Raw genomic sequence first — 12317 nt, 5'->3', positions numbered from 1 at the left:
CACAGCGAGTTGACATTATCATCCAAGAGGGGAGAGGTTTTAAATGCCACTTGCTATTAGATGATGTGTGTGTTGATTCGGGACTAGTGGATTTTGTCACATACAGACTCGAACATAAAAACTTTTGGCCGCCTCCTTGTTTTTCAAATAGGAAAAACTTGGAGGAGGTAAAGTCTTGGATCACCAAGTCCTTAAGGCTATTTTATTGGTCACAATACTTTTTTATTCCCAATTAAACAGCAGAAAGGTATTCGGGGCCTATCTTTAGTGCAGGAGTATAAATGACAGCAATGATTTATCATGAAAACATTACAATAATAACATTACACAATGAGTTTGTTCAGGGCAGCCAACAATAGCACTCAACACTTGAGGGAGATCAGGATTCTGCTTGTATAAGACAACTTAAAGGAATTAAATGGTGAAGTCACTTCCAGAATAAAAATTTCCTGATAATGTAGTCACCCCAATGTCATCCAAGATGTTTATGTCTTTCTTTCTTCAGTTGAAAAGAAATTAAGGTTTTTAAATAAAACATTCCAGGATTTTTCTCCATATAGTGAATTTCAATGGGAGCCAGTGAGTTGAAGGTCCAAATTGCAGTTTCAGTGCAGCTTCAAAGGGCTCTACACAATTTTTAACCACAAATACTTGCCTTGCACTAGCTCTGCAATGCTCGTCCGCAGCTTCACGCATTACGTAATCATGTTGGAAAGGTCATGTGTGGTTAGTTCTTTGTCTGTGTACTCCAGTTCAAAAGGTCATTTTCTCCTACGCCTTTCCAATAAGGCTACATAATACGTGATGTCAAGGTAGTGCAAGGTGAGCATTTGGGGTTAAAAAGTATATACACTTTTTATTTTCTTTTTTTAAATGAAAATGACCAATTGTTTTGCTAGGTAAGACCCTTAAGGCTGATTTATAGTCGACGAGTGTCCTGCACCAAGAGCCTCCGCTGACTGCGCGCGCACATCGTCAAATTCTGGAGGGTTTTATCCACCTTATTTTTCAATGCGGAAGTAAGCTGTTTTCTGGTAATGTGTTAGACGTCCGGTTCATAATCCGCCATAAGGAAATAACGAGAAAAATATCGAAGTGCAGTAAACGGTGTGTTCATAATAAATATATCAATATCAACCAGCAAAACGAGCTTTTTGTGCAGCTAAAAATAGCTGGAAGTGGATGAGACCGGAAGCCAGACACAAAAAAATGTACAAATAGCTGCAGCCACTCTTATGGGAAAAATAAGGTGGATACTTGATGCGCTCGCTGTTGTGATATTATTTGAAACGACAGAGGGCGCACAAACTAAAACATCTTCGGAAGTAGCAAGAAAGGATTTGCATTGATGGATCATAGAGATGTCTTGTTCATGATGCAGTACGAACAGTTTGCTCGAGATGCCGTCCACACCGCCACAAGTGTTACCAACTTCTTTCAATGGAAAGTAGCTAACCCGGCTTGAAAAGTCTCTAGATGACGTCATACGCTAATAAGCATATTCATCAAGTTAGTGCGTCCTATAGTCTTGACTCTATGTGCTCACATACTGCATTTTAATGCAGCTAAATTCTCAATAAAATGGTTTTAAGCAGGGCTCTCAAGTCTCACGCATTCACCGTGAGACACACGCATTTCAACCAGTTCACACGCTCTCACGCCACACCTTGTATTTCTCACGCTGAGAAAGAGACAACTTGTCCCGTTCTATTTCTCCCACTCTGGTCTATGCATTCCTGCCTCTGCTGAATCATCACATCCCGCTCCTAAGTTCCGATCTAAATCATATGATTCGTGATAGGCGCTCTGAAGTCCCGTTTTGAATTAAACGATTTGCGATACACGCTCTAAAGTTCCGTTCTGAATCGAATGATTCGCGATCCGACTGGAGCGCTTTGAAATCATTTTGCGACGCAGTGGTTTACTGATTCGGAGTTTCAAAAAGCTTTGTTGATACTGTGTTCTTTGCTCCTTTCTCTATATAATTTATTCGTTGTTTGAAATGAAATTATTACAGTAGGCCTAACTTACAATGTTTTTATCAAATTGTGATCACGTTAGACACAGTTTTCGTCGTATTAAAACATTTCATGACATGATACTCATTATCTGGTACTTGCTTAAAAAGACCGGTATATAATGTGCGTTGTTAACAGATTACACTAACATTAGGATACTTAGTTAGGCTGTAGCTCTATTGGAGTTGATTCAACCTCCGCCTCTGGAGAGAGAAAAAAAGTTTTCGAAAGCAATCCCACCTCTGCTTTTTTCACAAATTACACCCTGGGTAAATCTGATAAAAGACAGACAAATTTATAAAATAAATTGTTTTATATATTTAAAAAATACAAATGTACCAACATTGTTGGGAAGGTTATTTTGGAAATGTAATGGGTTACAGATAACAAGTTACGCTATTTAAAATGTAAAGTAGCATAACTATTTTAAGTGCTTTAAAAGTAATGAGTGCTTACTTTAAGTGCTTTAAAAGTAATAGTAAACTGATTACATTTGATTACTTTTTGATTACTTTTCTAAAATTCAGTTATCAAATAAGCATGTGTCCTGTTCTGTGTCCTAAACTCCTGAAACATTGGTGTCTCATATTTTAGACCAGTCAATGCAGTTTGGGAAATCAAATGTGTGTGTGTGAATCATGAACATTTTCATAAGTAACTTTAATTTAACTGTACATTGTTTCTCAGTAACTGTAACAGATTTTATTTTGTTATTAAATTACATCATTCCATTACTAGTTAGTGTAGTTAAGTTTGAGCCCCTACCACTGTTATCAAGGCTCTCTCTCTCTCTCTCTCTCTTTCTCTCTCTCTCTCTCACACACACACAGCTTGACATAGGCTACATGCTCAGGGCAGGTTCTGCAATCCTACTGTACAGTATGTACATTGAGCACTGCTGTTTGGCTCGTTTGGGGCCAAATTTCTTTTTATTTTTGATACATTTATATTTTTTAAATATATAAAACATTTTTTTTTAATTTTGTATGAATTTGACTTTTATCAGATTTACCAGTTGTGATAATTTCTATGTTGTGCTGGTTAATTTTGAACAATAGATAAAATTGAATTTCTATCAAAAACTTGAGAGAATTGCGTGGCGCCGAGGGGCCGCTCGTGCAAATATTTGAGAGGCTCCTCCCCCTAATAGTAATCTCACTCCAAACTTTTTCCAGAACTTGAGAGCCCTGGTTTTAAGTGATATGTTTTACTGTTTCTGTTGTCAGAAAATGAGATGAATATGAAATAATGACTGAAATGCAGCCCATTAAAACTTCATAACCAGCTTTCCAAGATATTAAACTGCACTAAAATCCTGATTCATAATCACATTAATGCAATCAAATACACATATGATTAAAACAATGGCTGTGCTGTGACTTCGGATATACTTGCATGTATAATAGAGTTAGAAGCAACAGAATATCTAATATCAATATTTTAATTGAAAGCGCTGCTCCTCTGTCATTTGCTAAACAGAGCAGACGTAGAGAGAGAGAGAGCGAGAGAGAGAGAGAGGTGTGTGCATGCTGGGGTACTTTGGCATGGATTGTGTAGAGCCCTTTGAAGCTGCATTGAAACTGTCGACCGTTCGCAAACAGCTTGATTGATAGGCGATCTGACCAATCATAACGCTGAATCTGCCATTTTGTCCGGTGAACAAATCAGACAGGAGAGTAGATTAACTTCAGTGGACTTGAACTTGACAAATTGTGTGTATTGACATCTTTCCACGGTTGAAGTAAAATCCATTCTGATGTTCATTCATGTTTGTTTTGTGCTTTAATTAAATAAGATAATATGATCGCTTCACGTGTTGATTGATCTGATAAGGCAAAGCAGTGATCTGTCACAACACATTAAAGAGTCACAAAACCGTATTTATTGTTTGAATTTCTTTAAAAAATTACAACATTTTAAAGCTGAGACCTTGTTTTCATACCAGAAGTAACCTGCTCTGTCTTGTCTGTTGGTGTGTTGTCGGTTTCCTTTTGTTCCGCAATGTATTTTTCACTGCGTGAGAACATGATGTGTAGTGTGAGAGCAGCATTGTTTGTCGGACATAGCAACAGTAACTAAAGAGGGCGGGTTTTTGTGAAGCGTCAGTTTAGACTTTCAACCCATTGATCCCCATTGAAGTCCACTAAAATCCTGGAACGTTTTCCTCAGAAACCTTAATTTCTTTTCAACTGATGGAAGAAAGATGTGAACGTCTTGCATGACATGGGGGTGAGTACATTTTTTAGAAAATGTTTATTCTGGAAGTGAACTAAACCTTTAAACCAGCCTGAGTTGGTTTTCTGGTCTTTCCTTGTCTTCCAGCCTTGTTAAGCTAGTCTGGTTTTAAGAGTTTGAGGTAGCTTTCAGATTTTAAAAGTACGTCTTTGCAGCCTTTGCAGCAGGAAAAAGCCATTTGTTTTGAGGAACTGAACTATATTGGCTGTGTTTTATTTTTGAATGCAGCCTGCAAGGATAACTTGATAGAAAAGTGCAATTGTTTTGTGATACGTAAACTTTTGTTGTATTTTGTTCACAACCCAGGTAAAATATGGTTTCTTTGGTGAATGTTTAGCTTCACTGAGGAATATAACGGAAGCATCCTACTGTTTTAGTCCATTGTGTCCATAGCAAGCTGGAGGGAAAACAGTTTGAATGTATTTGTATGTGTTTGTGAGGTTGTCACTGGTCTACTTGGGTCCTTCATAGTCAGACAGAAACTTCAGAAGAAAAACATGAGTTGCAGAAATTTGCATCTGTCTTAGCAGTGCATGTTGAGAAGATGTGTTTGCTTCTGGTTTCTGTGACTTGCGCAACTGCAGTTCATTTAGTGTGAGCGAATGACGCTATGAGAGAAGGCGATCAAGCGTGATAAGGCTAACATAAACTAAAGGCACGTTCTGTGATTGTAGATAAATGACATGTGGTTTGTTGTGCCAGGTATAGTCGTTCTTGAATGCATGGATACCAACAGTCAAACACATCGCCTTTGCCACTAAAAAGTTGGCTGTATGTTTGCCTTTTTTTAATTACATAAATAAGTGATACTTTATTCACGTATATATATACAATATATATGCAGTAATTCCTTGTCAAAGCGCACACAAGTCGACTCACTAAAATTAGATTGAAAACTAAACTAATGTGTGCATCTCCTCCTCTCTCGCTCAAACGGCAGACTAAGCATGCGTTATTAGAATGATTAGCTGATATTCCTCATTTCCTGTGTTTACTCCGTAATTAATGTAGGTGCTATTATGGTGCATTTGTTCGTTATTTTTAACTCTGTTGATTCAAATGAAGCTAATTGATTGAAATGTGCACGTGCCTCAGCATGATTCAGACAGTTAGAGACTGCTGTAGACAAGGTTTCATTGTTTGCGTCTCTTTCAGGTGGGAATAGGTTTCCAATTCCCTTGTGTGATGTTTAATTACCGGATTTTGTCAAATTGCATGTTAATATTCTACTGGTTAATAACAGTCATCCTGAATCAACAGATGCCTGGCAGCCTAAATGATGTGTGGAGTTGCGACTGTCTACTGCGTAAGACATCAAATCAGAAGAGAATCATGTGTAAGAGAGCCAAGTGAATTGTACAGGTACTAGATACTGTTAGCCAACTACTAGACATGTCTTTCAACAGCCAATTGTCATTGCCTAATTCGGGTTAAGTAGACAGGTAGGTCTTTTGTATGTCAAAGCACGACATTGGATGACTTAATCAAAATGAGAACAACAGATGTGTCTCTTTTTATTATGGCAACTGTTTATTAGAATAGTAAACCGAACTCGGTCCTAGAGGTCCGGTGTCCTGCAAAATTTAGCTCCAACTTGCCTCAACACACCTGCCTGGAAGTTGTACCTAGTAAGACCTTGATTAGCTTGTTCAGGTATGTTTGATTAAGGTTGGAGCTAAACTCTGCAGGACATCAGCCTTCCAGGACCGAGTTTGGTGACCCATGAATAAGATCAATGCGAATGCAGAAAGTCATTAAAATACAAATGGGGCCTTTCATACAGAATGTGTTTTTTGCTTTGAAAAACAAAAGGCACGGGCAGTAATTGGGGAAAAAAAAATATTTTGAGTGTTGCATCTTTACAACGTGTGATCGTGTGAGACGGTGCAAATTTAGCATGTGTTTACATAGAAAACGTGTTCTGTGTAAACCAGATTATGTTGGTTGTTTTTAAATGGGTTTCCCCAAACATTTCCGCTCTCTGCCATTGGCTGAACAAACCGATATCCCCACCCCAAACTCCTGGCATTGGTTGACCCAGTGTTGCTGTTGTGGGGCTGGTTGGGATGTTTTGAACATGCCTCACAGACGCAGTGTTTAAACGGCTTCATACAATAAATCTTTTAAAATATCATCTTTTGTTAATCTGTCACCAGATGGAATTTAAAGATAGTGATTTTGATAGCGTTTTTAAACATTTCTCCAATGCTCCCACATGGCTTACTTTAAATTTGTGCCTGCTAGTGGTGGGCGATATACCAGTAGACACAATTAACCGGTAGAAATTTGTCAACTTCCAGAACGAAAAATTTACAGATAATTTAGTCACCCCCTTGTCATCCTTTCCATATTTTTTAACCTCAAATGTTCGTCTTGTCTTGTCTCTGCGATGTGCATGCGTAGTCTGTGTAATCCGGGTCAGTACAGTTTGTCGGTACTTCTGCAGCAACGGAGGACAATTTTGAAGTTGGGGAAGAAAACGAGATGGGAGTTTTTCGACATACCCTTAACTGTATTGTGCATATTAAACCAGAAAAAAAAACAGAGTTCACACAGACTTAGACAATACGGGCATTTGAGGTTAAAAAGTATATAATTTGTCAGTTTGTTTTGAAAATGGCCGATTGTTTTGCTAGATAAGACTTCCTCGGCTGGGATCATTTAGAGCCTTTCAAGCTGCATTTAAACTGCATTTTGGAAGTTCAGACTTGGGGGCACCATTGAAGTCCACGATATGGAGAATATTTCTGAAATTTTTCCTCAAGAAACAATTTCTTATCGACTGAAGAAAGAAAGACAAACATCTTGGATGACAAGGGGGTATAAATAATAAGTAAATTATCTGTAAATTTTTGTTTTGAAAGTGAACTTCTCCTTTAAGCACTGCGGTTTAACACCAAGTGATTTTAAGCCGGTTGAAATGCAATCAGCAGCGAAAGATAACACATTTTGCTGTAAGCGGTGCTCATAGAGCACGGAAATTATTTTTTGTCACTTCATAGGCCTTGATCGGTTAAATTCACACACTTTTATGTGTCAAAATGCCCATCTTGGCAAGTATCTTTGTAAACACAGTAATTTAGGTCTTAAGTGAAAGCATACAGCTGAGAAAGAAAACGTGTGTAACAGTATATTGCATCTGGGCAGCTCTTAAAGTGATTAAGCCACATTTAAGAATATGCAGTGTTTTGTACATTATACAATGCATGTAACATTTCTTATTTATTTGTTCTACTGTAGTTTTTTGTCCTTTTGCTTATTTCTTTCTTATGGCTTTTTTAAAGGCTAATATTAGTTTTTGTGATTTTTGACACTGGTGACAAGAATTATGAAGAATTCTATGCTATCAAAGATGTTGTATCATAAAGAGCTTATTTAAAGCAAAAACAACTAAATCGTGATCTATATTGTTACCATAAAAACAAAAATTACTCCAATTGCCTACCCCTAGTCTGCATGCTAAAGGGATAATTCAGCTAAAAATGACATTTCTGTTATAATTTACTCCCCCTCATGATATTTTGTGTTCCATAGAGGTTAGAAGTTCATACAGGTTTGTTATGACTTCTTTTGTGGAACACAAAATGTCCATACAATGCAAGTCAGTGTTCCACAGAAAAGAAAAATGCATTTGGAAAGACATTTTTGGGTGAACTGTCCTGTTAACCTTGGATTTTAACATTTGGGAAAAACACTTTTAATGAAATGTTCTGGAGGGAATGACTTTTGTTTTGATACGTGTTCTGTCCGCTGTCATAGGAGTTGCAGATGTGTTACTAGAAAGACTCCGTCGTATGATATGATAAAGCTGACTACAGTCTTTCGATGATGAGTCAAGGAGATACTCATCTGTATTGTTACAAGCTGGAAAAAAGTCCCAGGGTGTGTTTTCACATCGCTTGTTGTTTTATTGGCAGACATTTCTCTCCCCCCAATTATCATGATATCATTTGTGAAAAATGAGACCTGGAAAACTCTCACTCCTCACTGTTTCATTAACACTCCTTCCCCTGAAGATCATTATAGCCGTAAATAATGGAGTCATTTAGATGGATCCCTGGCCTTAGGAAAAGGTGGTTAGAGAGCCACCCTGATTTCTAAAGACTTCTTTGTCTATAAAGGGAAACTGTTTTATGAGGTTTTGATTTGTTAAGTGTAATGGCACGTCGAGCAGCTGTTGTACAGGTTTCTCTGATACGTCCCGCTTTCCCTTCGGAATGAAAAGCGAATCCAGCTTGTCGATTGTTAATCAGGTCTTTCGCATTCCACCACCGTAACTAGGTGCCAGCGATTATCTATGGTTACATCAATTGGATTTGGTCACCGTATAGGGCTTAGCTAACCCTTCAATCTGTGATTTATAGCAGCGGAGAGGAGAAATGACAAGCCCTCCTTCCTGTCATGAGCTGTCACTTTTTCAGGTATTGCGTGTGCAAGTAGAAAACCGCATAGCTCAGATGTCACCACTCTGCCAAAATACACAGCCCTTCCAGATCTGAAGAAACTCTCTGGATTGTATTGCTGTCTTGCGCCCGGCTTGTCATGTCTTGCACTTGTGGTAGCGGGAATGCACATTATGTTGAATGGATGCAGTTATTTTAGGATACAAGTCAAAAGCATTTAGTGTGAAAAACGGCTCGACTGAAGCTTTTGGCAATGCCTGAGGTTTGTTTGGAGTCAGGAGATTTTAGAGCAGGTGCCAACAGTGAGAAACCACATTCCACCTCTGTCTGATTCCCTGCTCTTCTCTTGTATGTCTTCACTCCTGAAAACCCCTCGCCAGCCTTTTTACCCAATTTACCCAGGAAAGCAAATCACATCATTCAGTGGAGCTCGATGCATGTTGAATGTCACTTTGCTAATACTTTGCGATACATTGAAAGTCTGAAACCACATTGGAAATCTGGAATTCAAAATCAGTTTTAAATGTTTTTGGAAAATCTGGAATCTTGTGAGTATATCTCGCAATTCTGAGAAATTAAGTCAGAATTGCGAGATATACTCACAATTCTGAGAAACTTGAGAAAACAAAGAGTTGTGAGAACTTTTTTCTCACAATTGTGAGATATAAAACCGTGATTCTGAAAAATAAACGTAAATTTCTGAGAAATAAAGTTGCAATTCTTAGAAATAAAGTCAGAATTGCTAGATATAACTTACAATTTTGACTCTTTTTCTCAGAATTTTGAGATATAAACTTGTGATCTTTAGAAATAAACTCACAATTCTGAAAAGTAAAGTCAGAATTGCAATATATAACTTAGAATAGACTTTTTTTTCTCTCAGAATTATATGATACAAACTTGCAATTCTGACTTCTTTCTCAGAATTGAGATATGAACACGTGATTCTGAGAAACAGAAATAATTCTCAAAATTGTGAGAGTTTTTACATTGCAATAAAGTCAGAATTGCAATATATAACTTAGAATAGACTTTTTTCCTCTCTCAGAATTTTGAGTTTATATCTTATGCAATTGAGATATACAATTGGACTTAATATTTCATAATTCTGAGAAAAAAAAAGTCAGAATTGTGAGAAAACAAGTCAAAATTTGAAGATATAAACTCGCAATTGTGAGAAAAATCATGAGTTTATTCAGTGGCAGAAATGGGCTTCCATAGATCACACTATCAACTTTTGAGCTAGTTTTGAATAACAGTTGGGCTGGTTTTGTTTTGCAGACCTGGCAACCCTGCATGGAAAAGAAACAGAAGCCATTCGTCTTATTAGAAATCGGTGTACCATCAGAATGACTTGACTGATATTTCAAAATAAAAACATACAAAACTGCACTATTTGAAGGCCAGGTCACTAATCAAATTTTTACTGGCTGTCTTACACTTTTGTATTTAACCACACAAGCATTTTACATTTTGGTAAACATATAATATTTTCCAAAAGACCTCTAAAGGAAGGAAGACAACCGCTTACTGTAAATCTTTCAGTTCCACAAACAAAGTGCATTTATTCCTGCTCGATGTGTTAAAACATAGTCAAGCGTTTCAGTAATTGAAGGTTTACATTTGCTGTTTGTTAACCTGACAGCAGAAATGACTGCACAGTTGTTTATATCTTAACATGTTGATAGACAGATAAAGAAAAGGGTTTTGCCCCTGGCTGACAGATCCTATCTGCAGATGGTAATACTGTGCTGCGCACCACCATCTATTACAGTACGAGCTGGAAAGTTTTGTGGTGTTTGAAGTAGTTTGAGAGATGGTGCCAATGAACTGAGCCAAACTTGGCTTATTTTAAGAGTACTCATGCTGCTCTCTAGTGTTAACAGTTTGGTATTACAATTTTATATGGCATTATAGGCACCTTTTTAATATGAAGCATATTTGTGACCCTGGACCACAAAATCAGTCATAAGTAGCACAGGTGTATTTGTAGCAATAGCCAGAAATACATTGTATGGGTCAAAATGATAATTTTTTCTTTTATGCCAAAAATCATTAGGATATTAAAGGGTTACTCCACCGCAAAATGAAAATTTTGTCATTAATCACTTACCCCCATGTCGTTCCAAACTCGTAAAAGCTTCGTTCCTCTTCGGAACGCTTTAAGATATTTAGGATGAAAACCGGGAGGTTTATGACTGTCCCATTGACTGCCAAGTAAATAACATTGTCAAGGCCCAGAAAATTTTGGGGTGGAGTAACCTTTTAAGTAAAGATCATGTTCCATGAAAATATATAGTAATTTTACTTTTGATTAGTAATATGCATTAATAAGAACTTTAGGGATTATTCTGTATGCTAACACGCATTAAATGACCTTTACACTGATTTGTAATTTGAATTACACTTTCAAAAATGTTCCAATAACTTAAGTGTTTTCAACCAAGTAATGATTTTTCCCATCTGATTGTGTTGTAGATCAAGCATCAGGTGGCGCACTGGTGGTCACAGCCGTGCATCCGTTCACCGGCCAGCAGCCTGGAGATCTGAGCTTTGTTGCAGGAGATCGCATTACTGTCATCACCAAAACTGACTCGCAGTATGACTGGTGGGAAGGTGAACTAAGAGGGCAGGTTGGGATCTTCCCAGCTAATTTTGTGTCTTATAGCTGAAGGCACTTAAAACACCTAGAAAATTTTCCAGTTGATGACAAATGATGTCTGGTATTGAAGGGTCCTTTTCTTTTGCACAGTTTGAAATGACGTTTAAGATGAAGGTGTATATTTTAAGTGCACTTGGGGTCAGTGTTCCTTATTAAAAGCTGTATTACAGGATGACAAGGGGTTTGTTTTTCAATGTTACTTGCACTGGTGGAATATTTTCTGTATTTCATTTTGTCTGTTTAGTTACTAGTATGTGGGTTGACTGCGAAAGGGTTCTGATTTATTAGTTATTAGTCTCATTTTTGGTTATGCTATAGTTCAGAAATGCACTGGAATACAGTTATGCTTTTTTCTGCGTACACAGAAACACAAAAAGTGACATTGTGGTATTTGAATTGAAGTTTCTTCAGGTATTTGAAATATGATAGCGCAATGATTTGCCATCGGCAAAAAACAGTGGCACACGACTGCTTGTTGTGCCATTTTTTTCTTTGATCAAACACTGCACAGCTGTTGCAAACAAATGTTATTACAAATAGAAGCTACATAGTTTATAACAAGCCTTATAGTTTAATGAACTATTAACTCTTGTTTAACCTCACGTCTGCCTTAAACTGTTACTCTGAAGAAACTGATTTTTTTTTTTTTTTTTAAGAAAGTGATGAATGATTGCTTTCTATGTTTTTAATTATAATTGCTGTTTGCACAAATGTTAATTAAACATGAATGATTGTTTTCCTATTGGTTTTAAACGCTTATAAATGCATATCAGTTCTAATAAAGATTATTTCCTGCATGTTTAACTTATAATAATTTGTCTGTGGTGCTGGTTTAAGACTTGATTTTTCTTATTGTAATATAAAGTTATAAGTTGAAATATATCACAATGACAATTGCTCATACTTAATGTAATGTAATGTAAAGAATGGCTGTAGTTTGCTTTGACAAATGACAGTTGTTACACTCCTTTTCCACAAGGTGTCATACAAGCTAGTACC

General features: G+C 37.1%; 1 protein-coding gene across 2 annotated transcripts in view; it reads left to right on the top strand.

Moving 5' to 3' along the window:
• The window catches only part of sh3yl1 (SH3 and SYLF domain containing 1), a 37316-nt gene extending 25826 nt beyond the window's left edge, over positions 1–11490 (top strand). For both annotated transcript variants that reach the window (XM_051134168.1, XM_051134169.1), the window contains one exon: positions 11135–11490. In XM_051134168.1, the coding sequence (XP_050990125.1) occupies positions 11135–11328 (194 nt within the window). In that variant the 3' untranslated portion in view covers positions 11329–11490. The remainder of the gene's footprint in view (positions 1–11134) is intronic.
• The last annotated feature ends 827 nt before the right edge of the window (positions 11491–12317 follow it).

The sequence above is a fragment of the Labeo rohita genome, chromosome 17 (genome assembly GCF_022985175.1).
Source record: "Labeo rohita strain BAU-BD-2019 chromosome 17, IGBB_LRoh.1.0, whole genome shotgun sequence".
In the NCBI taxonomy this organism is placed as follows: Eukaryota; Metazoa; Chordata; class Actinopteri; order Cypriniformes; family Cyprinidae; genus Labeo; species Labeo rohita.
This window is presented reverse-complemented; position numbering and strand designations above follow the sequence as displayed.